Here is a 24,099-nt window from a genome sequence, read left to right on the forward strand (position 1 = left end):
ACCAAGCCCCCCCCCAACCCAAAGGGCCCTGAGGACAAAACCTCCCGGGGTATGTGGAGTGACAGCGGCACCCGCAGGCCGCGGAGCCCGAGCCGTTTCCCCGGGAAACGGGGAAGAAAAAGAAAACGCAGTTAAATAAATAAACTAAATAAAAGAAGTAAAGCGGCGGTTTCGCCCTCTGGCCGCGTCGCCGTGGCAACGCGGCAATGCCCGGCACAAATATGGCGGCGGCGCTGCCACGGCAACGGTACCGGGGCGTGGCTGTGCCCGGCACAAACATGGCGGCGCTGCCATGGCAATGGCACTCGGGCGTGGCAGGACCCGGCACAAAGATGGCGGCGCTGCCATGGCAATGGCACTCGGGCGTGGCTGCGCCCGGCACAAACATGGCGGCGCTGCCATGGCAATGGCACTCGGGCGTGGCAGGGCCCGGCACAAAGATGGCGGCGCTGCCATGGCAATGGCACTCAGGCGTGGCAGGGCCCGGCACAAAGATGGCGGCGCCGCCCCGCGGTGACGCCCGGAAGCGCCGTCCCCTTCCCGTGGCCGAGATGGCGGCGGCGGCCCCGCCGGTGCGGGCCGGGCCCGGTGTGGGTGCGGCGGCGGCGGCGGCGATGGCGGCGCGCGGTGCCGAGGCCGAGGCGCTGTTCGAGGCTCACACGGCGGCCGAGCTGCGGGCGGTGGAGCGGCGGCTGCGCGCCGGCATCGAGCAGAAGCGGGAGGAGCTGCGGCAGATGGTGGGCGAGCGCTACCGCGACCTGATCGAGGCGGCCGACACCATCGCCGAGATGCGGCGGAGCGCCGAGCGCCTGCTGGGCGCCGTGCGGGGGCTGCAGCGCGGCGGTGCGGCCCGGCCCGGCCCCGCCGGCACGGTGAGGGGCACGGGGAGCGGCCGCTGAGCGCCTCTTTCCCCCTTTCGACCCGTTCTTTTCCCCCTGCTCCGTCTCCCTCCAAGCCCCGTTTCCCAGCTTCTTCTCCTCCCCGTCCCTCCTTCTCTCCGCTCATGCCGTATTCTTCCCCCTCTTTCTTGCCCCTCTCTATTCTTTCTCCTCTGACCCCCTTTGTGCCCTCTCCAGGTTCGCCCGGCAGCCCACCAGGGTTTCTACGGGGCGGCGGCGCAGCTGAAGCTGCTGCTGGAGGTTCCCGAGCAGGTCTGGGGGGCGGTGGAGGGCGGCCGGTACCTGCCCGCCGCCCGCCTCCACCTGCTCGGGGCTCACCTGCGCCGGCAGCTGCAGCTGGACACCCCCCGAGCCCGCTCCAGCGCCGTCCTCGCCCGCTTCCCCATCCTGCTGCGACAAGTGGCGGCTGCCAGCCACCTCAGGTGTGCCGGGAGTGGGGCGTGGGCAGGGCTGGGTGAGGAGGGGTGAGGCCCGGGCACAGCTGACCCCCGAGAAGTTTTGGCTGTCGCATCCCTGGGAGTGTCCCAGTGCCCCATCCTGGGAGCTGGATGAGACTTGGAGCAGCCTGGCCTAGGGGTTTGGAACTGCTTGATCCTAAAGTTCCCTCCGGGCCCAAACTGTTCCCTGTCAGTGGGACCGGCTCAGACACAGCCCAGTGAAGGCAGGATGGAAATGCAGCAAAGTGGGAGAATTCCTAACCTGTCCCAAAAGGCTCTGCCTGAGGCAGCTGCAGCTGGATCCCACAGGAAAGCCACGGGCAGGATCCCTGGGCTGTGTGAGGTGTCAAAGCTGGGAGCACAGTGCTCCAGGAATGCCCCTGGAGAGCCTGCAGGCAGGGAAAGAGGGATGGCAGGGAATATCCCATGGCCAGCAAGCACATCCTGGGGCCAGGGGATCCATCAGGAAACTGACCGGCATTTTGGTAGATCCTTTCCAACCCGAACCGTTCCATGAGCCTGGGACAAAAACCATCTCGCCGGTCCTGCAATATCCAGATATAAGTGGGCCAGTCTGGGAGAAGCGACACTTTGGCAGTCACCACACGAGCCCAGCTGGGTGCGTGGCTCAGGCAGTGACTCCCAGCTGGTTCCCGTGGCAGATCCACCATCCTGCAGGAGAGCAAGGCCCTGCTGCGCTGCCGGACGGGCTCAGACCAGGCGGTGGCAGAAGCCCTTTGTGCCATCATGCTGCTGGAGGACAGCTCCCCACGCCAGGCCCTGGCTGACTTCCTGCTGGCCAGGAAACTGGCCATCCAGCAGCTGCTCAACCAGCCCCACCACGGTCAGTGCCACGGGGCTGCTCCTTGGGAGGCTCGGGGAGAGCCTTCCCTTCATCTCCTCCTGCCCCCGCAGCAGGGATGGGTGATTCCCATAAATCTCATGGTGGTGGGGACACTGCAAAACAGCACAAAAATAACAGTTCTCAAGGGCGTGGGCCAAGCCCACCTGTACTGGGGAAGCAGGTGGGGCGTGAGGCTGAGTCCTTTGCCCTCCAGCCCTTGCCTGGAAGGGAGCACAGGCCTTGGAACGCGGTGCCACTGACCCGTGCTGCAGGGCTGCCTTGGCTCAAAGTCTCCTCTGTGCAGGTGCAGGTATCAAGGCCCAGGTGTGTTCCCTGATGGAGCTGCTCACCACCACGCTGTACCAGGCCCACGCTCTCTTCTACACCCTGCCCGAGGGGATGGCCCCGGACCCAGCCCTGCCCTGTGGGTTGCTCTTCTCCACCCTGGAGAGCACCACGGGCCAGAACCCTGCAGGTGAGCCCTGCGCCTGCCCAGGTGTGCAGGCTGGAGGGTGCCCCGTGCTGGGCTGATCCCTGACTGTGACTGCAGGGAGAGGAGGGGTGCTGGAGGAGGATCTGAAGCTGAGCAGCTGGTTCAAGTACCTGCCTGAGTCCGTGGTGGAATTCCAGCCGGCCCTGCGGACCCTGGCGCATCCCATCAGCCAGGAGTACCTCAGAGAGACCCTGCAGCAGTGGATCAACATGTGAGTGGGACAGGGCACCCCGTGATCTCTGCGCCAAGGCGATCCCAGCCAGAGGCAGCACAGCACACCCAGCAGCCGGGCACCCTGTGCCAGGGCCTCACCCCCTCACAGAGGTGAAACTTTGCCTCCAGGTGCAGTGATGACATCAGGACGGGAGTCAGGACCCTGCTGGTGTATGTGAAGAGCATGAAGGGGCTGGCAGGGATCCGTGATGCCGTGTGGGAGCTGCTGTCCAGCGAGTCCAGCAGCCACAACTGGGAGGCCATGTGCCGGCGCCTGCTGGACAGGCCTGTGTCCTTCTGGGAGGAGCTGCTGCAGCAGCTCTTCCTGGACAGGCTGCAGGTAGGTGCTGTGCTGTGGGGAGCCTTGCAGTTGTCTCCCCTGGCCCCCAGTGCACTCAGGGTGTGTTTAAGTGCCACATTGAAATTGGTTTATTCTCCTGGTTCTGTTGCAGACTCTGACCAAAGAAGGCTTCGACTCCATTTCCAGCAGCTCCAATCAGCTGCTGGCTGCGGCCTTGCAGGAGTTGGAAGCGAAAGCCGGCAGCGGTGCCCTGAGCAAGCAGATGCAGCTGGAACAGAACGTGGCCCTGTTCCTGTGGTCGGAGAGCCCCGGGGACCTGCCCGGGGACGCGGCCTGGGTCAGCGTGGGGCAGCGCGGGCCCTTCGCCAGGAGCGGGCTGGCCATGAAGGCGCAGGCGCTCACTCCCTGTGTGCAGAGCTTCTGCTCCACGCTGGACTCCAAGCTGAAGGCCAGGCTGGAGGATGTCCTGTGCTACCTCCCCGGGGACGACCCTGTCCCCAAGGCGCCCGCGGTGCCGCCGCGCTCCGCCTTCGACCGCTTTGCCGACGCTGGCACCGTGCAGGGGCTGCTGCGCGAGCGCTGCGTCCTCTGCGTCCAGCACCTCCTGGGCTGCGTCCAGGAGCAGCTCCAGAGTGCCCAGAGCCAGCTGGACGCCCCTGGAGACACCAAGCTCAACGCCGTGCTCTTCATGGCCAGGCTGTGCCAGGCCCTGCCCGAGCTGTGCCCTCACCTGCAGCGCTGTGTGCTGGGCCAGGCGGGCGGCGCCGAGCCCGCGCCCAAGGAACCGCGCTCCGCCAAAAAGCTGGGCAAGGGCAAAGCCCAGGAGGTGTCCCCCGAGCTGGCCAAGTGGCAGGGGGTGAAGGCAGAGCTCCTGCAGCAGAGCCTGTTGGCCTATCAGCTCTGGAGTTCAGCTGTCACCAAAGTAAGGAGCTGTTTCCCTCCTCAGAGATGCTTTTGGGGAGGGGTTTCCTCGCTGGGGCTGCCGAGAGCTCCCTGTGCTGGTGCCCGGTCAGAGAGGGGTGGCCCCGGTGGGATGGTGGCCATGGGATTCACTTGGGGAGGTGCAGGGATGCAGCAGGGCACAGGCAGGGTGGGCTGGCCAGCCTTGGCCCTGTTCGAACTGTCCTATAATCAAAGCTTTCGTTTCTGTGCTCCAGGGTCTGGTTCAGCGCTTCACCCACACGTTGCTGCTCGACACAGCTGGGTCTGTCCTGGCCACGGCCACCAACTGGGATGAGATCGAAATCCAGGAGGAAACCGAGTCTGGGAGCAGCGTGACGTCCAAGATCCGGCTGCCCGTGCAGGTACGAGGAACGGCCTGCGGGAGGAGCCCAGCACTGCCTGCCAGAGCCACTTGCTGAGCTGCCGGGGAGGTGGTTTGGTGTCACGGGCAGAGCACAAACACTCTCTGCGGCTCTCTGAGATACTCACCTCTTGAGGACAGGGGTCAGAGGAAGGAAATAGGTCATTGTCACTGTTTATGAATAAGGTTGGCCCAGATCCTGTAAAACTGAGCCAGAGGAGGACTTGGGCCTGATTTAGACGCAGAAGTCCCAGGGGAGAGGTTCCATGGAAGCATTGAAGGACAGGGCTGGAACAGTGGGGCTGTGGAATCCTAAGGGAACTGTAAGGTGTGTGGCTTCCCAAGGGTGTGGTGGTGGCACAGGAAGGACCTCACAGGGACAGAGCAGGTGACGGGGGAGGAGGGCCAGGACTGGGGTGAGTTCTGTGTTTGCACAGCACGGGAGGGGCTGGACAGGGAAATGCAGTGAACCTTATCCAGTGAATTCTGAGGGGAAAAAGCAGCTGGATGAGAATTCAGGAGGCCCAGGAGATGAGGGAGGAATTGCCCCAGGGAGGGGGTGAGCAGAGCAGGGTCTGGGGTGATAGAAGATGCACAAGCAATTCTCACTGTACTCACTGTCTGGTAAAGTCTTTTTGGGACTTTGGGAGCTGCTGTAACCCAGGATTTGGGGTGTCAGTAAACCGGACCCTGTGAGATGCCTGAGCCAAGCTGTGGGGCAGAGTGGGACAACACTCCCACCACCCATCTGAAGGGATGTGGAAGGGAATGGAGTTTACAGAGCAGCTGCAAATCAACTCTGTTCTCCTGCCCAGCCCTCGTGGCACGTGCAGTGCCTCCTCTTCAGCCTGTGCCAGGAGCTGAACAGGGTTGGTGGTCACACCTTGCCCAAGGTGACGCTGCAGGAGCTGCTGAGGAGCTGCATGGCAGAGGTGCTCGCTGCCTATGAAAAGCTGGTGCAGCAGAAGCAGGAGAAGGTACCTGGGTATGGGACGGGCTGGGAATGCAGGGGCACATCCAGCTCATTTGCTGGAACAGAAAATGCCTGTCTGTGACAGCTGGAAAGAGGACATCCCTATACTCTCACTGCCTCCCCTAAAACTGAGGCAGAAGGGGGGCAGACACCAGAGTTCACAGTCTGGTTTTGCCTTGGCATCTCAAATATTCCCCCTTGGGCAGCCTCCGCTGTGCCAGGGAGGAGCCCCATTCCTGCCTGTTCCCTTTGCAGAGGCCGGACAGCTTCCCCCTGACCCAGAGCAGGGCTCTGCAGTTACTCTATGACCTGAGGTACCTCAGCATCATCCTGACAGCCAAGAATGAGGACACAAAACCCAGCAGGATCAAGCAGGACTCCGGGTATGGCACATTCCGGGGGTCACATCCTCCAGCGGTGCTTTGGGGGGACCTAAAGCAGTGCGAGCGCCAAGGTCTGACACTGCACCAACACTGAGCTCATCCTCCAGACAGAGGAGGGGTGGGGTTGTGTGTCCAGTGGGCTGGTCCCCTGTGTGCATAGGATGCCTCTGGAGAGAGCAGTTAAACTTCGAGCCAAGAGTTAAAGCCTTGTATTAGCTCCAGCCTTGGGGGCTACCTCAGGGAGCAGGTTCCTGCTGCTGGGGTTGTGTAAGAGCTGGAAACCCTTGGGGCAGCTGTTGTTGTGCTGAGTAATTCCTGTTGTGCTCAGTCACCCCAGACAGGAAATCCCTGGCTGCTTCAGAGCTGGCATCACCAGGATGTCACCCCTGACAGGAGCCCTCTGCTCTGCCTGCAGGATTGAGAAGGTCATCGACTTCCTAGAGGGACACATCGATCCCTTCGACCTGGATGTGTTCACCCCACACCTGAACAGCAACCTGAACCGCCTGGTGCAGAGAACCTCGGTAGGAGCAGGGCTGGAGGAGGGAGCAGGGCTGCAAACGCCTTCAGCAGGGCAGCTGGGGTGCCTTTAAACTGTTTAATGCCTCGAGATAAGCACTGGCACATCCTTGGAAAGGGGAAGAGTGATCAGTGCCAGCTGAAGATAAGAGGAGCTGGCTGAGCCGGCCCTGCATGTGGGGCTGGCTGAACTTTATCTAACAGGATTCACTGCAGCCTGAGCAACACTAATTGGGTTAAGTAGTGCTGAAACAGGTCTGGGACTCAGATGTGGGAATAATTAAACACAAGAGTTAAGAGGGGGAAGGGAGACACTTTGTATTCAAACTCAGTGCTGATGGCGTGCTGGTGGACTCGCCATGTACTCTGCGGGGTCAGCTCTGCAGGAACCCCCAAATCCAAGCAGCTGCTGGTGCCTCTCAGCTTCTCTTCCCCAAATCCAAGCATCTCCTGGTGCTTTTCCAGGTTCTCTTTGGCCTGCTGACTGGGACAGAGAACCAGTACACGAGCAGGGGCGGTGCGCTAAGCTCACAGGAGCTCCACAACATCCTGCCCTTGGCATCCAGCCAGATCAGGTGAGGCACCCGGCTCTTCCAGGCATTCTCCTACCTCTGGGAAGCTGCTCTGGAATGGCTGCTTCCCACATGTCTTTCTTCTATTTCTTAAGGTTTGGACTTCTGCCACTGAGCATGTCGAGCTCGAGGAAGAGCAAGTCCACTGCCAGGAGCACAGAGAGGGTCCAGGTTGGTGTTTGAACTGAGCTGTAAAAACAGGAGTATTTTCCCAGTATTCATTGTGTCCCCCCCCCCCAACACTCGAGTTTGTGGGGAAAGAAGAAAGTAGCCAAATGTTATTTCACCTGATTTTTATTTTCAGTAAAATTAATCATTACGGCAGCACAGCAGGGGATGGGGTGGATTTCTCCAGGACCCTCCAAACCCCCACCCTTTGCCCCTGTGGTTTTGGGGCCACTGCTCTGTGGCAGAGGCAGGGAGGGTTTACATGGATGGGGGCAATGCATCAAAGACAACTCATTAAATAGGGCTGCAAGAAGGTCTGAAGGACAGTAGGTAATGCTTGAACTCCTTTCCAGTGGGATGCTGCCCTGTAATCCCCGAGGAGGCCTGGCCAGGTACCCCAGCTGTGGGAGGAGTGTCCTGCTGCTCTCCTGCTGCTGAGCTGTAGCAGCCAATCTTTCTGTTGCTCCATTTCCTCCCAGTTTAAAACATCTGCTTAGATGGAGCTCTGTGTGCTGGGTGAGAGCTAAGGAATACCTCACTGCTGTGGGAAGCAGCAATTAGTGCTTCCTGTACTTATTACCAGCCCAATCTGACCATGGTGGTCTTGGCAACTGGGACAAGTTGTTGAGTCTTGAAAAGAGCCAAGACAAAGAGGCAAAGACCTGGTTTTACCAGTGTCATTGGAGATGATGTTCAATTTACAACTCTCCTGCTCCATCGCTCAGAGCCATTAAGGACCAGACCCCACAGAAGGGGTGTTTAAAAGCCCAGAATTTCCTAGTAAAGGTATTCCTTACCTCTCACAGCTCAGCTGGACTAGAGCATAGAATTGTGCAGTGATGTCTGGCTCGTTCTGTCACTCCCCTCAGCTGCTGTGCCATGCTCAGCGCACCTGTGTCCTGTGCTAGCCACACTCCCCAGGATCCCTGACAGATGCTTGCTCCTTCTCCAATGCTAAAACTCTTCTGGAGAGGTTCAAATCTGCAGTTCTCCAAGAACAGCTCCTGCAAGGGCACCAGCTGTGCTTCCACCACGCGGTGACCCCTTGCTCTGCGAGCAGCAGCCCCTGCCCTGCTGCTCAGAGGGTTTCGATGAGTGTTCAGGGGTTTTTTGAGCATGGAGTGACATCTGCCAAGTGCCTGTTGCTGCCAGCAGCGAGGTGCTGTGCCGTGTCCCCGTGTGTGTCTGTCACTAACCCAGCAGTGACACCGCTGTGGCAGGAGCAGCTGTGCTGTGCTTTCACCTCGCAGCTCGTGTTGCTGAGGGGACAGAGGGAGCCCCGGGGCTGCTGTGATGGTCACAGTCCCATTTGTCTTTCCAAAGGGCCAGGCTGTGGCTGCTGTGCTGCCCAGAGAGGACGAGGGGGCACGGCCGGGCTCCCTGTTCCGGCAGCTGCTCACCGACGACGAGGACGCGGCAGCACCGTCCCTCTTCAAGCTGGGCTGGCTCTCGGGCATGACCAAGTGAGGCAGCAACAATAAAACTGCTCGGGCTGTTTGTCTTCACTGAGATCTCTCTGTCCCCTCGGCAGCAGCCGTGACACCTCCGGGATTGTCAGTGCTTCCCGTCCTCAGGCAGAGCGGGGTGTGGTCACGGGAACCAGGCACAGCTCGGATTGTCCTTGTCCCCCTGGCTGCCGCAACAGAGCCCCTGCGCTTTCACCTCCTATCCTTACATTGTTAAAACCAAATTAAAGAAAAAATAATGCCAAAACAAGCTACACAACAACAGAAAACAAAACATTTCACAGCTGGAAAGGGGTGCTGGAGCAGGGTAAGACTCTTGTGTCCTCCAGGCACCACCACCCTGCTCTGAGTGGCCCTGCAGCACCTGCCCGACTTGTCCTGGCTCTGATCTCACATTTCCCTTCCAGTCCTGCAGCAGTGAAGCTCATGAGAGAAGACTCATCACCCTGAGCTGGGTGGGAGCTCACAGGCCTAAGCTCCTATTCTCACTAACTCTAAATGCTCAAAAAATTATGTTGCCAAATCATTTTTTAACTAGTTTATTGAAATTAAAAAAAGACTTATAAAACTGAAGAGGAACGCTTAAGAGAACTTTACAGAAAGCAACAACTTGCTAACAAACAGATTAGGCAGTCGATTGGAATTGGACAGTTTGCAATCCTATAACACACATGTGGACTCCTCAGTCTCCTCTTGCCACGTCCTTTAGAACCACCCCGAAAAGAATCCTATAAAAATTGCTTCAAAGCCCCTTTTGCATTGCAATAGTGCAGCAAACCACAAGTAAACAATCTCCTGTTAACCTGTTATTTCAAATATAGACTGAAAAGGCAACAGGCAATTTTGTGCAATTCCATTTTAACAAACTTTGAAGTTGAAATATCAAATCTACACAGTGCTGTCCCTTCACAGAAGGCAGGGAGCTGCTGGGTCATCATGTAGGGAGGCGTCCCCGGCTCTGTAGGCTGTGGAAGTGGGCTTCCTTCAGGATCTGGTTAATGTGGAAGTAAGGACCTTGGCTTAGTGCAGACTGCTCGTGGAAGGGCTGGGAGGAGACAGGGCTGGATCCTGCAATCCTGGGGTTGAGGCTGGACTCGGCTCTGTCAGGGCTGTTGATGCTGCTGCTGCTGCTACAGCTGCTGCTGCTGCTGCTCCCGCTGTCACTGCTGGAGGACTGGGACACACAGAGGGTGAACAGCAACATCAGACACTTCTTCCTCACCCCACAGAAGCAAACCTTTAGGATAATTCCCTCCCTTCCACCTTTTCAGCCTGATGGACTGAATAAATCCACCTTGGCACGGAGGGGTGGTGGTTGCCCACGCCAGTGTCACAGAGCTGAAGGGACAAGCCTTCACCCGGGGCTCAGTGACCTCCAGGATGTTGGATTTCAATCCTTCCCAGTTAAACCCCTCAGCTCTGCCCCCATCCCCACATCTGCACTAGTGCAGTTTGCTGGAGTGATCCGAGAATTGGAAAATAAAGACCATTCCCAGGGAGCTGCACGTGGCAGTACAGGCAGGCAGGGCAGAGCTTTGAGGGAAGCACCATGCAAAGCATTTTCCTACAGGGCAATCCTAAAGTGAGATCTGAAGCATCCAAAGCAAGAGGCTGTGAGAAACAAATGCACACAACACCCAATTTAAGTCTTTTGAACACCCCAACATCAAGTACTCTTCTCCCAGTTACGTGATCCATGGCAGTTTTAACTGGAGGTGTTCCACAGCAATTCCTCACCAGTTTACTTGAAATGACAGTGAAAGAGCAACAGGCACCAAAGAATTCCTCGTGCAGCAAAAAGTGCTCAGCATTTGACTGGAATAAGAGGCCAGGGCTCATTTGCCAGCATTTAGGATAACCACCTTTCATGGGAATGGCTGGAAGAGCATTTGCCATCATCATCATAAGGGATTCAAAGGCATAAAACACCATTTGAAGGGCTGCTAAGGGAAGGTTCCATTAGTTCCAGCTGGAATATTTTAGTTTGTGTGATCTGCTGGTCAGGACCCACAAATATTTGGCTGAGTCAATCAGCAAGTGGCTACTCTGCCACCCCATAAATGAGTCACAAAAGTAGACAGAGTAAGTGACAGCAGCTAAAAAAAAACCCAACATTTTTGTAAGGATTAAGCCACAGAAGTCACAGCTTTGTGGCCACAGCAGAAGAGGACAAATTTCACGAAATCCTCAGAGATTTACCCATCAGCACCACTGCCAGAAGGGCCTCGCCTGGAGTAAATCAGGAATGGTGCAAACTGCACCCAGGACTTTGCCTGGAGTAAATCAGGAATGGTGCAAACTGCACCCAGGACTTTGGAGTAAATCAGGAATGGTGCAAACTGCACCCAGCACTTTGGAGTAAATCAGGAATGGTGCAAACTGCACCCAGCACTTTGTCTGGAGTAAATAAGGAATGGTGCAAACTGCACCCAGCACTTTGTCTGGAGCAAATCAGGAATGGTGCAAACTGCAGCCAGCAGTTCCTGCAGGGCCCAGGGAGGCACTGTGGATGTTTGGGGTGGAACACAACCCTGCCCCCGGCCCTGATCTACCATCGATCCTGACCATCCAACCCTGACAAATTCCTTTGTTCCGCTAAGCACCAAAAATGCTTCAGCTCAGTGGGAGCACAGCAAGCCAAGCCAAGGGCCCCGGGCTGCGAGGAGACAGAAACACACAGCGGGGTCATTCCCGAGGGAGCACAGATGGAACTACGGGAGCAACCAGCTCCTCTTCCTACATCTAGAGAGGGAGAGAGCTCCGGGAGGAAAGGGAGGAGCTGGGGGTGGTGCTGGCAGCGCAGCTGCTGTTGCAGAGCAGCACAAAGAGTCACACGCGATGCTGGACGGGGTCACAGCAGCCTCGGAGAGAAACCCACCGCACAGGACACTTTGTTTCCTTTTAGTCTGCGCTCCTTAGTGAGCTTCGTTACAGCCACCTTCTGCAAATCAAGGTAAAAATCCAAATGAGAACCTGGCCCCGCTTGCTGCTCACGTTTCACACCCCACCAAACATTTTCCAGCTGTTAGCAGTGATTATTTTGTGCACCTCGGGGGGTTGTGAAGCTGGCAGCGTGTCCTGGGACGTGCTCCTGACACCTCAGGCTGGTGACAGACGGGGTTTGTCAGAGCCTCTTTATTTCCAGTTCTCTAAGGCAAAGATTCACTAGCACTGGCACCCCTTCAGCGTTGCTCACATCACATGGAACACCTACCGTGTCCCCAGGCTGTGCTGCACATTCTGTAACGCATTTGGACTACAATCAGACAAGAAAAGAATCCTTAAAGTCATCAAGTCAGCAAGGCAGGCATCAACAAAGCTTTACAGGGGCAAAGGCAAGCAGCCCGGTGATATTTCTGAATACTTTAACTATCAAAAGGGCATCCTCAAGGTTTACTGGGCTCACTAACCCTTAACATCACCATTCAAGTTTGAAAACAAACAAATGTCCTGTTCTCGGTGCAGATCTGGGACAATCCCTCGTGACAGGAACTGGAGAAAGAGCCACTCAGCCCCTGCTGCTCTCAACATCTTCCAAGATGAGTTTAAGAGAGCCACGATCTGGTTTTAGTTAGAACTGAAAAGCATCCCTGGATGGATAGTGGGGGACAAGAACCTGGATTTGATCCCCGCCAAGAACCCAGCCGTGTCTCAATCCTGGCCAGAACAAAGAGGAACTGTGAGAAATTCGGGTTTGCAGAAGTTGTTCAGGAAGGAAAGGGGCAGCCAGAACACTCAGACTCGCTTCCTTCCCCGGGCAAACGAGAGCAAAGGGTTTGCACTGATGATTCCCCAGGCTGCAGAGCACGGCTGGGAACCTCAGCATTCCCCTGAGCCAGATCCCCTTGGAGGAGCCACCACAACTTCTCCTGGCTCGACTTGGGGACAAGCAATGGATTTCTAACTAAAGACAGGGCAAACAACACAGCTGAGCTCCTGGAAAAGGGAGGACAGGCTGAACAGGAAGAGAAATTCTGTGGCAAAGGCTCTGCCTCGCTAATGTTTAACGCTGGCTGCAGCTCCAGCCCCGTGTCTGTGCCTGTCCGTGCCCTGAGCCCAGAGCAGAGGTTCCTGTCACCTCAGGGTGGCTGTCACCTGGCAGTGCCTTCTGCAGGAGCAGCAGGAATGGCACATCCTTACTGCAGCTGGCCAAGAAGCAGCACTGATGGAGACTGAAGAGAATCTGTTACCATCCTGTGAAGGTTGGAAGTCAGGGGTGCTGCCTGTCCTGGGTGCAAGGACAATCCAGAGGGAGAAAAGAGCAAATCCTTTGGAATTGGACATGATTTGGATGGGCAGTGGGACTCAAACTGAGGGACTGAGGGATAACATCACAGAACAGCCCAGGTTTAAACTGCCACTAAGGAAAAGCATCCCTTCACCTCATTCTCCAGAGAAAAACGTGCAAGACAAAAAAAAAAAAAAAAAAAAAAAAAGAGAGAAGAGATCCTGCCAAAAACCAAGTCCTGTATAAAACAGAGCTGCCTGATTGCCATCCTGAAGTTGTGTTCTCAAAGAGGCCTCACTCTGCAAGAGGGAAGAGTCAGTTTGCACCAAAACAGGCCAGAGGAATCAGGACTTTAAGTAACATTTCACAAAAAGCAGGTGGGCGATGAAAAGCAACCCTCACGTGCTCTTGGAAGTCACAAATGGCTCCCACTCTCCCTTTTCCAGGCAACATTCCAAAGCCAGTGGGGATTTTCAACCAGCAAGAGGTGCCTTTGCACACAGCAAAGTATCAGGAAAGGAAATATAAGTGTTCCAAATTGGCTGAGACTTTCCAAGCGATACCAATCGGAAGCACTGGTGCACAATGAGCACAAGGATTTCTCCCTTTGGCACAGCAAGTCCTTAACCAAATGTTGGAATAATACAGATTTCATCTCGTGGCTTGAATTTCTGGGCATGCCCAGTTCAGGGATCTGAGAAGAAAACAAGCCAAAAAAAAAAAAAAAAAAAAAAAAAAAAAAAAAAAAAAAAAAAAAAAAAGCTCTATTCATCAGGAGAAAACATTGGGAATTCTGTTCCCTGGAGAACGGGGTGTTTGAGAAGCTGTGCCCACATTCCTGAGCAGTGAGAGCTCCTCCCTGCCTCACACCAGGGTTTGATGTGTTAAAAGCAGGCTTTTAGCAGGCAAGTGCATGCACGGAGCAGAGTGTGTGTGAGCTGAGCAGTGACCTTGCCCTGGCCCTGCAGGAAACCAGGCCAGGGCCACAGAGCCACCGCCAGCCCAAACACCAGGGTGTGCACACAACGAGCCAAGGTGCTGCTGCCACTCACCACCGGGGCTTTCTCCTGATATCCTGAAATTCATTACTCCTACTTCAATCCCTGGTGCCACACTAAATCCGTGCTCCTCCCGCCACAAAGCCGCTTTAGCCTTTCACTACCCTACACACAGGGAGGGCTGTGACCTGTGGGACAAGTGACTCGGGGTCAGATGGCAGCAGAGCAGGGCTCTCTGCTCTCCCCACACACCCCAAAAGGGAAAGTCTCCCTCCTGAAAACACAGCAGCACAGGGCGCTTCTCAGCCCAGAGAATTCCCTCGTGATGGACAGCAGCTCTTAAAGCATTTCCAGCAGGGTCCTACCACGTCATCTGCTCTTTACTCAGGAGATGGAAACTCTCACTCCCTCACAGCAGGAATGTAGAAATGTCCATTTGAAACCATCTCCAGATAATAAAAGAGCTCAAGGTTACACTGCAATTAAATATTTTCCACGAAGCACGATTAATAGTTGAATAATTGAGTTAATTCTTTAATAATTCAGACTGTAATTGCTCATTCCAATCCACCTTCAAAGTGAGGAGGCTCTAAAAAACCAAGAGTTTTTCCAAAACCTTCAAAGAAATTAATTTCATTCATTTCACTAACTTCAGAGAAGGAGCCTCTCTGCTCTGCACCCTCTTTTCCATGAATGTTTTGCAACACAAGGACGTTGCTCCCAGGGAATTTTCAGGTGATTCACCCAGGCAAGAACTCAGGAAATCTGTCAGGAATTGGGAAATCAGCTTTTTTTTTGTTTTTTTTTTTAAGGAAAGAAATCTCAAATTGCACCAAGAGAACACCTGTCTGGTGAGGGGTAAGAAAACAAGAGTGTTTATCCCACATCCTGCAAAAAATCATGGAAAATATGAGAAAAAAAAACAAAACAACAAAAAACAAAAAAACAACAACAAATTTGAGTGTTTTAGCAGTGAACAAGTCTTGTTTAAACTGAGCAGCTCTATCAGAGCACGTTTTCCAATCAGATAATGCCAGCCTGGAATGTGTTTTGTCTTTCTCCCACAGATAATCAGCTCACTGTAAGGAAAGGCAAAGCTGATGGTCAGGCAGAGTGAGCACAGGGACACATCCACCCTCAGCATCTCCTCAGCTCTGCCCACAGCTCATCCCACCCAGCAAAACCAGAAATCATTTCCCTGGGTGCTGCAAAGCAGGATTTGAAACTTCTTCCCAGCAATGTTCAGGCCAGGGATAACCAGGCTCACTGGAAATGCTGATTTCCATCTCTGGTGTCACTAAGTCAAACCTCAGCACCTCAAACACAAAGCCATGAAATGAAAACGAAAAGAAACAACACCCAGGATATTCCAGCTGCTGTTGAAGTGCAGCAGGGAAGGAGAGTGGATGTGCCTGGGCAGGCTCTCACCTCAGTGTCCCACGAGTCCTGCAGGACAGTGTTCCTGGTGCTTCGTTTGGTCTGGGGAATGTGACCATCATCTTCGGTGCCATTCCTCCTCCTCTTCCTGCAGGAGAAAAGAAATGATCTAAAATAAATGATCCACTGAGCCACCTACAGCTCTGTCCTCTGAAGGCACCCAGAAAGAGCAGGAACACCTGATGGATCCCTGCAGGATGTCTCCAGCCCCTGAGGTGCTGGACACTCTCATATTCCCCCCTCAGCTGCTGCCTGGGGGCACAGGGAAGAGGATCCTGTTTCTCACAAGATGTTCCCTATCAGTTTAAGATTCACGTTAAACCCATCCTTCTAAATGAACTCACTTAACAATTGCCAGCCTTGCACATCTAAAAATAATCCCTGGGCTCAGAGTGACACCTGCCAGGCTGGGGACAGCCCTGGGATGAGTGGCAGTGACCACATTTCCAATTATTCACCTGCTCACACCACCCCACAATGACTCTTCTAGTCTCTCCCCTCTGACAGTGTTTGGAGCCCAGTCACATTCCAAAACAATCATATTTCCCGTTGGGAAACAAGGTTTTGTCAGGAAACACCTTGGGGAAAACAAACTCTTCCTTGTTTCAGTGCCACCCTCTCATGACATCCTGTGCTGTCTGGCCTGGGAGGTACAAGCTTTAACCAAATTTTTATTCAAAAAGGCATCGAGGCAAAGTTTGGAGGAGCATAATGGGGTGGGGGTGGTGCTAATATTCCCAGATCAGAGGAGATAAAGGGAAGACCTCAAAGAACAGCTTGGACAGGGCTTGGAGCAGCCTGGGACAGTGGGAGGTGTCCCTGCCCATGGCAGGAGGTGGCACTGAAGGTCACTTCCAACCCAAACCCTTGTGTGATTCTGTGACACCACCACAGCAGCTGATCCCCAGCAGCAGCCCAGAATTCCCACACAAACATCAAACGATTCTTCCCCCCCCCCCCCCGCCCCTGTACAAACACGACAAGTCAGCCTCCGAAAAAACACACGATGGAGCTGTTTTGGTGTGCCTAAAATTAATCCGTGCCCGAATGAGTCAAAACAGACTCGAGGGAGGTATTTATAACCGGCTCCTCTCTCACAGGCAGGCTGTGCAGCAGCCTCAGCTGCCAGGGTTTGGCCCCCGCCTACAGCCCGGAGCTGCCTCCCCGCTCCCCGTCCCCGGGATCACGGCACCGAACGCTGTCCGTCTGTCCGGGAACACTCTTTGGGGACGGGATATTCCTCCCTTCACCCCACGTCTGCCTCTGGATCCTCCCTGTCCTCCGCACCCGCAGTGACCTGGGCAGCCCGGACGGGCCTGGAGCACCCCGGGCTGGGGATGGTGTCGCTGCCCGCGGCACGGATGGGACGGGAAGGGCTTTAAGGCCCCATTCCCTGGCCCCACGATCCCCCAGGGCCTCCCAGCTCCTGCCCAGCTCCACGATCCCTCAGAGTCCTCCCCCACCCCGCCGAGACTCTCCGCCGAATCCTCCGCATCCCCCGCGTCCCTTCGCCCTCTCGAACGCCCCCAACGTCGCCACCCGACACCTTTAACCCCCCCAAGCCCCATTAAAGCCCTCGCAGCGCTCGGGGGCCGCTCTCCCCTTTCCCATCGCTCACACCGGCCCGTCCCCGCGCGGCGGCCCCGGGGCTGCTCCGAGCGGCCGAGCCGCTTCCCCCTCAGCGCGGGCCCTCCTCCCCTCGCGCAGGCCGCGCCGCCCTCACCCACCTCTGTCTGGCTCCCCTCTCGCTCGGCAGCGGCTGCCGGCAGCTCATGGCGGGCGGGAGACCGCGGGGAGGCCGCGGGGAGGCGGCGGAGAGGGCGGAGGCCGCGGTGAGGGGCGGCAGCGCGGCCCGACCCGGCCCCGACCGCCGCTTCCGCCGCCGCCGCCTCGCCCCCGTGACGTCACGGAGCGCGCCCGCGCGGGCGGGGCTGCGCCATTGTGACGCCGCAGCGCGCGCCGCGTGGGCGGGCGGTGGCCGCGCCGTTGTGACGTCACGGAGGAGGGCGGGCGCGGCGCGGAGATGGCGGCGGGGGCGGCGCCGGGGCAGGAGCTGTGCCCGCACTGCCGGCGGCCCTTCAAGCGGCTCCGAGCGCACCTCCCGCACTGCAAGGCCGCGCCGCCGTCGCCGCCGGCACCGGGGAGCGACCCCCGCCCGGGCCCCGCCGGCGCCGCGCCGCCCGCAGCCAGCCCGAGGCCCCCCCCGGTCCCCGGTCCCGGCCGAGGTGCGGGTCCCGGCCCCGCCCGCCCCGGGAGCGGCTCGCGGGCGCTGCGGGACGTGGCCCGGAGCCTGGATCTGCACCCCGAGGAGGTGGAGGATGTCCCCAGGATGCTGCGGAAGGGGGTGAAGGTGGTGATCGAGAAGAACCGAGCCAGGGTGGTCAGGGAGAAGGAGCCCCGGAGCAGGGCGGGGAGCCGCGGGGAAGGCACGGAGCCCGGCCCGGAGCCCGGCCCGGAGCCCGGCCCGGAGCCCGGCCCTGCTCCCCGCCCGCAGCGCCGCAAAACTGCCCAAAAATCCGAGAGCAAGGAGACTCGGAGCCAGGGAGCCGTGGGGAACGGGGCTGGGAGCTCCAAGGGAAAAAAAAGCAGTTTAAAGGCAACAGTGGTGCTTCAAGAGCCCCCTGAGAGCAGAAATAGCCCCGGTGACCTCGTCCGGCAGGAGGGAAGAGACAAATTCACGGCAGGAGAGGAGCGGGTGCACCTGGAAGTTGGGGGGGGATTTAATCCCTCCGTGTCCGCTTCGCACCCCGTGACCCTCCATCTGTCCCTGGCGGAGGCGTTCGGGGGCCGGGGGACATCCAGACATGAGCTCAGCAGCCTGCCGGGGCCGCGGGCCGGCGCGGAGGGAGTGCCCGAGCGCAGCCTGAGCCCGGCTCTGCCCCACACGCCCCGAACCCGGCCCGCCTGCTCGCCCCAGGCCTCCGGCAGCAGCGCCGCGGGCTTGGAGTGGTTTCCACACTTGTATCCTGATTATGAAGGGCTGAGGATTTTTCCAGCGAAGCGTTTCCAGGAGGATGTGAGGATCACCGCGGGGGCACCCAAGGGTGGTTTGGCACAGGGGCAACAAGGTAACAAAAGTCTCCCTGCTGGGATTTGCTGGGATGGGAGCTGGGAATGGGAGGAGGAGGGGTAGGGAACGCTGAGCTGCTGGGCTCGCCCATGGAAGGATCCAGGAGAATCCAAGGAGGTTTAACTGGGCCTCCTCCAGCCTGCAATGCCAAAGGTTGATGTTTTTATGGAGCCTGGAGTCAGGCTCTTGCAAACGTTGCGGGAGAGGCGATTCCCTCTCCTTTTCCAAGCCCAAATCCCCCAGCCCAGCTCCCCAGGCAGCACAGACAGCACACTGTGAGCACTGTGACTTGTCACCCTGCAGGTCCCCTCTCGGAGAGGCCCCTGATGGAGGTGAGGCTGGGCGAGCTGCACACCTGGATCAGCACCTGCAGCTTCTCTCCCCAAGGGCTGCTGGGGGCAGTGCAGAAAGGTGAGAATTCCTGGCTTTTGGGGCAGATCCATCCCACTTCCCTGATTTGCCTTGCTGGTCCAAGTGGCCAGCCTGGATCCTTACAAAGCACAAGTCGTGGGATGGTTTGGAAGGGGCCGTAAAGATGATCCAGTGCCATCCCCTGCCGTGGGCAGGGACACCTTCCACTGTCCCAAGGTGGCTCCAAGCCCTGTCCAGCCTGGCCTTGGACACTGCCAGGGATCCAGGGACAGCCACAGCTGCTCTGGGCACCCTGTGCCAGGGCCTCACCTCCCTCACAAGGAACAATTCCCTCCCACCTATCATCCCATCTATCCTTGCCCTCTGGCAGTGGGAAAAAACAAAACATCCCCAACGTTTTAGCTTGGTAAAGTTGCATGGAAACAGTGAATTTCCCAAGAGCAGCCCATGATTTATCGCTTCCCTTTCTCTCCCAACAGCCTGGAGCAGTTATTGTGCCAAATACATCCACGTGAAGCAGGGGGGACCTGCTGGAATCTCCATGCTTCTGGCTGGGTACTGCCTGCTCAGCTATGGCTGGAACTATCAGCACTTCAGTAAGGCTTTCTTGGAATTTCAGGAATTCTTCCTTTTGCAGCACTTGAAAAGTCTGTTTAAGCATTGTCAATTAAAACTCTGGAATAATTTAAGTTGTTTTAATATTCCCCATTTAAGATTAATACCAGAGCTCAGAGAGCAGGATTCTCTAGGTGGGCAGAGGAATTTGGTTAGTAAAAGTGCTGAGAGCAGTTGCTGACTCCCTGGAGAGCAGCAGGATTGTCAGGAGCACTTGGAAAAGCCTCCACAGGGCAGAGGGAGGAGATGTTCCACCAGGAGCTCCTGTTGCCTGCATTTCCTGACAACTGACAAGGGATTTGCTGGTGTTTGGGTGGTTCCCCCTTGCAGCACATAAACACAGAAGCTGCAGTCGGGCTCCTCATCCCAGCTGGAGCCCCAAACAGATCCCTCTGCTGACACTAGAATGGTTTTCTCCCTGTTTCTCCAGAGCGGCACCGCTGGCGAAAATACCACTGAAGGAGCTGGAGCAGCACCCAAGGAACAGCCACAGCTCTCTGGGAGGCAGCAGGGGATCCAGGAGCAGGATCCCAGCAGGAATTCCCAGCAGCAGGAGCCAGGCTGGGGCGGGGCCGCTTTGCAGGTCGGCTTGTGTAGCAGAGAGGTGACAGGGACAGCCTGTGGTCACCCCTCCGTGGGTCAGGCAGCTTTCAGTAGTGACATGAGAAAGCTTTAGAGGCACCCTGGGAGATCTGTGTGGGTAGGAGAGGTCCCAGATCCCTTGTTTGGGATGGGACAACCCTTTGTCCTGAACTGTCATTAGAGATTATTTGACAATTCTGCTGTAGCTGAGTGTCGTAGCAGGGTGAGCTTCAACCCCAATATCCATTCTCTAAATCACACAGCTGGCCCAGCCCAGTTTGTACTCACCCCTTGTACTGGTGGGGCTGGCCAGGACCTGTGTAAGGGCTCTGGAGCAGCAGCTCAGACCACAGAGCCCTAATTCTGAGGAAGAAAAATCCATGGGATGAGCTGTCATGCCCCAAGGGCAAACCCGTGCCTGCAGCAGACAAACCAGGACAGTCAGGAGTGCTAGTTGCAGCCTGCCATTCCCAGACATGTCTGGGAAAGGGTTGGTCATGTTGCAGGCATGAAGGGCAAAAAGAACAGCCAGGAATTAAAAGTCTGAGCTCTTTATTCTGCAGAGTGCAGTAGTGCCGTGACAGAGGTGTTGCACCAAAAACTCTCTCACCAGCAATAAAAACCCGTGTGGATTTTCCTTTCCTGCTTGGGTTGTGATCTGGAAACGTGGTGCTTTGTGCCCCCTTCCCAAGGGATGAGCACCTCCTCACCCCTGTGCCGAGGATCCTGGCACCAGCCAGTCCTGCACCCTTTCAAACCTTGGGAATGCTGCTGCTGCCCCAGCCTGCCCGCAGCCAGCAGTGCCAGGGGGAGCAGCCAGCTGTGGGAAGTCCCAATTTTCATGGCATGGAGTGATTCCTGTGCTGCCTGTGCCAACTGTGAGCTGGTGCCGGGCAAACCCCACTGGGTTTGTGCAGTGTCCGTCATGTCCCGTGGCGTTCTTCTTCCCTGGTCCGTGTGAGAGCCCTGGAGTCACTTTCCCAGCAGCATTTCCAGCACAGTCCTCCCGCTCTCACTGGCACAGGGGCTGACTGATCCGGTCTGGGGGCACAGGGAGTGGGTTTGTGCTGCATCAGCCACCTTCCCACACGTTCATTTTGACCCCGCTTCCAATGGGATGGGATCGTGGAAACGGCGCCCCGAGACCTCCAGCTACACCAAACCCCTGACCCAGAAGGATTTGTTGTTCCCAGGGTTCTCCCAGTGGTTATTAGCACTGAAATCCCTTCCCCTGCTGGTTCCCGCCCCAGCTCCAAATAACAAGGAAAAGACACAATTTCCAGTCCGATGCTGTTCTGGGAGCACTCTGGGAATCCCCGCGGCACCTGCTGCCCCTCACCCTCCCTCCAAGGTGACACTGCTGCTCCCATTGCCCAAAATCTCTCACCTTGGAGCAGCTGCCTCGTTCCAGCAGGCTCTGTGGGCTCAGGGGACAGCCACTGGTGTCCCACAGATGAGCTGGCAGGTGCTGGGTGCCACATGGAGGTGGCTCCTTGGGTGGCACGTCCTCCCCTCTCCTCTGCAGCAGCCAGATCCCGCTGTACCAGCCCCCATGGACAGGCAGCTTCCTGGGGGGGGAAAAAGGGGGCAGGAGGGAATGTTGGCAGCTGCTGCCCCACAGGAGCTGGGGGGCAGTTGGGGCATCACCCCTGTGAGCACAGGGGAAACAGCTTCACCTTGGATGGGTCTGTGCTGCTCGTCATCAGCCCGGCCTTGAGGCTGGAGGGGACACAGAGGACAGGCAGTTAGTTACTCCCTGTGCTGCCCCCACAGCCCCTCAGGGATGTCCTGGAGCTGCCACCTCCATGGGGACAAGGGGCTGTCCCCTGCCCACCCACCTCTGACCCTGCTGTCAGCAGCACTTGTGTGTGGGGTTTGGTTAATTCAGACCCTTTGTGTCCTTGTCCCTGCAGGGGCCAGCGCCACCTCAGAGAGGGGATTTTCCCCCCACCAACCACATTCCAAGCCCCCCCATCCTGCCCAGTACTTACTGCACGAATTTGCACTTGGGTCCCTCGGGGCAGAAGCCCACCAGGTAGTTGGCACACATCTCCCTCCTCGTGTGCTTGTACTTGCACAGGGGACCTGCCAGGCAGAGGGGACACTCACAGGGACACGCCATCACCCCGAGACTGTGGGGGCTCTGCTTTCGCTGCAGCCCCGAGCCCAAATCCCCGTGCCCAGCTCACCGTGCCTGCAGAAGCCGCGGTCGTACCAGGGACAGCCCACGGGGCTGGCGGTGCTGGCAGCGACGTGCAGGAGGGGACAGTCCTTGTCACTGCACTCACCTGCGGGAGCAAGGCGTGGGACATTTGGGACAACGTTCACTCGAGCCAAACGGGAATCGCTCAAGGATGGGCTGGATGAAGGAATTGGGGTGTCTTGGGAACAGCCACGTTTGGCTGGGCGGGGGGGAACAGTGACCCCGAGTGCGTGACAGTGGCACTTCTTCCCGCAGTCAGGAGGTGGCATCAGCCGCTTGCTCCGGGCCAGGCCCGAGGGAGGCGCGGGAGGAGGCTCCGTGGGCTGCCCAGCCCCGCTCGTACCGAACTTGGAGTAGAAATAGCACTCGGGCATCCTGGTGGCATCGTAGTCGTGCAGGAAGTCGCAGCCGTCGCCCCTCTTGCAGAGCCCTCGCAGCCAATGCTTGCACACCGCGGGCTTGGCCCCGCCGTGCCGGGGGTGGCCCTGCACACCTGGGACACCCGTGTCACAGCCAGCCTGTCCCCACTGCCGCGGCCCCGCCTGTCCCTGCACACCTGAGACACCCGTGTCACAGCCAGCCTGTCCCCACTGCCCCGGGGTGGCCCTGCACACCTGGAACACCCCTGTCACGGCCAGCCTGTCCCCACTGCTCCGGTCCTGCCTGTCCCTGCACACCTGGGACACCCGTGTCACAGCCAGCCTGTCCCCACTTCCCCGGCCCCACCTGCCCGCACAGCCCTGGGGTGGGGAGGGCTCCACCTGCCAGCCCCAGCACTGGGACTGTGGGGACACTGGGGACCCTGCAGCCCCCACAAGAGCTTTGGAAGCTGCATTCCTGAGGGAGCAATGCCCAGAGCCAGGACAAAAAACACCCAGGGGTTCTTGGAGGGAAGCAAGAGGAAAACCCCCAAAGCTCCCGCAGCCCTGCCACCCGCCAAAAATGCCACAGCCCTGTCCCCAACTTACTGTCCACCCCTGGGAAGGTCAGGGGATGAGCTCCAAGCTCCTCCACATTAGCCTCTGAATCAAACCTGATCTTCTCCATGCCAGTCACCAGCTCCTGCATTATCCCTGCTCCAGGAAGAGCCCACTCCAGCCCGGCACAGGCAGGGGAGGAGGCAAGGAAAGAGGAAGGCAAGCAGAGCTCCCAGGGGTGCTCCCCAAGGACAACACAGCTCTCCTAAGGGAACACCACACTCTGGAGGTCCCTGCAGACACCCTGGGCCCCAGCAACAGTCCAAAACCCTCCTCCTCCTCCCCAGGCAGAGCAGTACCAGCCCAGGCACCCCTGGAGGGCTGCATTTAGAGGGGGAAGTTGCCCACATCTGATCCCAATTTGCAGCGCTGATTGCCTGGTGCCGCAGCTGGGGAGCTCAGCCCCAGGCCCCAGCCAGCCCCTCTCAGCCTCCCCACTCCCACATCTGCTTCTCCTCCAGAACACACGGCTGGGGCTGGCTGTGAGCTGGCTTAACCCCTCACTTCGAGGCCTTAAATGGAGACAGAGATGGTCGCAGTGCTGGGATTGAGCATTCCAGAGGCACGGGATGGATGCTGGGTGGGTTTTGCTGTGCTCCAGCCCCAGGCCTGCTCTCCAGCTCCTGGCAGGACAGACCCACCTCCCCAGGCTCCTGCAAGGGGTCACACCTTGCATCCCAACAAATCACAGAATCATGGAACGGCTTCCTGTGGAATGCTCCTTGGAGCCCTTCTTGTTCCATCCACAGGCAGGGCCACTTCCACTGGGCTGCCCAGAAGGCCCTTCCATCCCTGCTTTGGGGCTTTCATGGGTGCCAGTCTCCACTGTGGAACACATTCTGGCCATGACCAGGGCTCCATGGGTGGAGCAGCCCCTGGATTTGTCCCAGAGCTCTGTCCCTGCTTGCTCCCGCGGCTCCCCCGGCCACGCTCAGCGCCCGGGGCGCCGTGGGCTGACACGGCCGATGGAGCCCTGCTCCCATTCTGTCACTTGCCATCAAACCACTGGACCAGCACTGCCACAGCACTGCCCGTGGGTGCTGCAG

At 57.7% G+C, this 24,099-nt stretch overlaps 4 protein-coding genes across 8 annotated transcripts; 2 read left to right on the forward strand and 2 right to left on the reverse strand.

Annotated features, from left to right (window-relative positions):
• Nucleotides 1-494: 494 nt before the first annotated feature.
• COG1 (component of oligomeric golgi complex 1) lies at nt 495-8,610 on the forward strand. Of its 2 annotated transcripts, XM_066200201.1 has the most exons (15): nt 538-872; nt 1,077-1,321; nt 1,999-2,180; nt 2,485-2,655; nt 2,731-2,884; nt 3,016-3,226; nt 3,339-4,109; nt 4,345-4,491; nt 5,306-5,467; nt 5,719-5,846; nt 6,262-6,370; nt 6,831-6,940; nt 7,033-7,108; nt 7,459-7,497; nt 8,429-8,610. In XM_066200201.1, exons 1-14 carry the CDS (start codon nt 552-554, stop codon nt 7,474-7,476), a joined length of 2,805 nt encoding a protein of 934 aa, XP_066056298.1. In that variant the 5' UTR covers nt 538-551; the 3' UTR covers nt 7,477-7,497; nt 8,429-8,610. The 2 variants fall into 2 exon arrangements, with proteins under 2 accessions (XP_066056297.1, XP_066056298.1); XM_066200200.1 differs by lacking the exon at nt 7,459-7,497 and having other exon boundaries at nt 495-872.
• VCF1 (VCP nuclear cofactor family member 1) lies at nt 7,214-17,131 on the reverse strand. 2 transcript variants are annotated; one of them, XM_066200203.1, is made up of 4 exons: nt 16,962-17,131; nt 15,226-15,322; nt 11,450-11,512; nt 7,214-9,745 (listed from the first exon to the last, which is right to left on the reverse strand). In XM_066200203.1, exons 1-4 carry the CDS (start codon nt 17,006-17,008, stop codon nt 9,506-9,508), a joined length of 447 nt encoding a protein of 148 aa, XP_066056300.1. In that variant the 5' UTR covers nt 17,009-17,131; the 3' UTR covers nt 7,214-9,505. The 2 variants fall into 2 exon arrangements, with proteins under 2 accessions (XP_066056300.1, XP_066056301.1); XM_066200204.1 differs by lacking the exon at nt 11,450-11,512.
• A 126-nt stretch (nt 17,132-17,257) lies between these two features.
• On the forward strand, nt 17,258-20,514 carry MTNAP1 (mitochondrial nucleoid associated protein 1). The gene is made up of 4 exons (XM_066200852.1): nt 17,258-18,302; nt 18,608-18,715; nt 19,156-19,272; nt 19,722-20,514. Exons 1-4 carry the CDS (start codon nt 17,258-17,260, stop codon nt 19,748-19,750), a joined length of 1,299 nt encoding a protein of 432 aa, XP_066056949.1. The 3' UTR covers nt 19,751-20,514.
• CPSF4L (cleavage and polyadenylation specific factor 4 like) lies at nt 20,409-23,359 on the reverse strand. 3 transcript variants are annotated; one of them, XM_066200678.1, is made up of 7 exons: nt 23,045-23,359; nt 22,420-22,569; nt 22,063-22,161; nt 21,865-21,958; nt 21,550-21,592; nt 21,261-21,441; nt 20,409-20,821 (listed from the first exon to the last, which is right to left on the reverse strand). In XM_066200678.1, the coding sequence occupies exons 1-7, from the start codon at nt 23,142-23,144 to the stop codon at nt 20,580-20,582; spliced, it is 909 nt and encodes a 302-aa protein (XP_066056775.1). In that variant the 5' UTR covers nt 23,145-23,359; the 3' UTR covers nt 20,409-20,579. The 3 variants fall into 3 exon arrangements, with proteins under 3 accessions (XP_066056775.1, XP_066056776.1, XP_066056777.1); XM_066200680.1 differs by having other exon boundaries at nt 20,729-20,914; XM_066200679.1 differs by lacking the exon at nt 22,420-22,569.
• Nucleotides 23,360-24,099: the final 740 nt, after the last annotated feature.

This window comes from Chamaea fasciata, unplaced genomic scaffold, assembly GCF_029207755.1.
Source record: "Chamaea fasciata isolate MVZ Bird 193981 ecotype frontalis unplaced genomic scaffold, bChaFas1.0.hap1 SCAF_19, whole genome shotgun sequence".
NCBI classification, from domain to species: domain Eukaryota; kingdom Metazoa; phylum Chordata; class Aves; order Passeriformes; family Sylviidae; genus Chamaea; species Chamaea fasciata.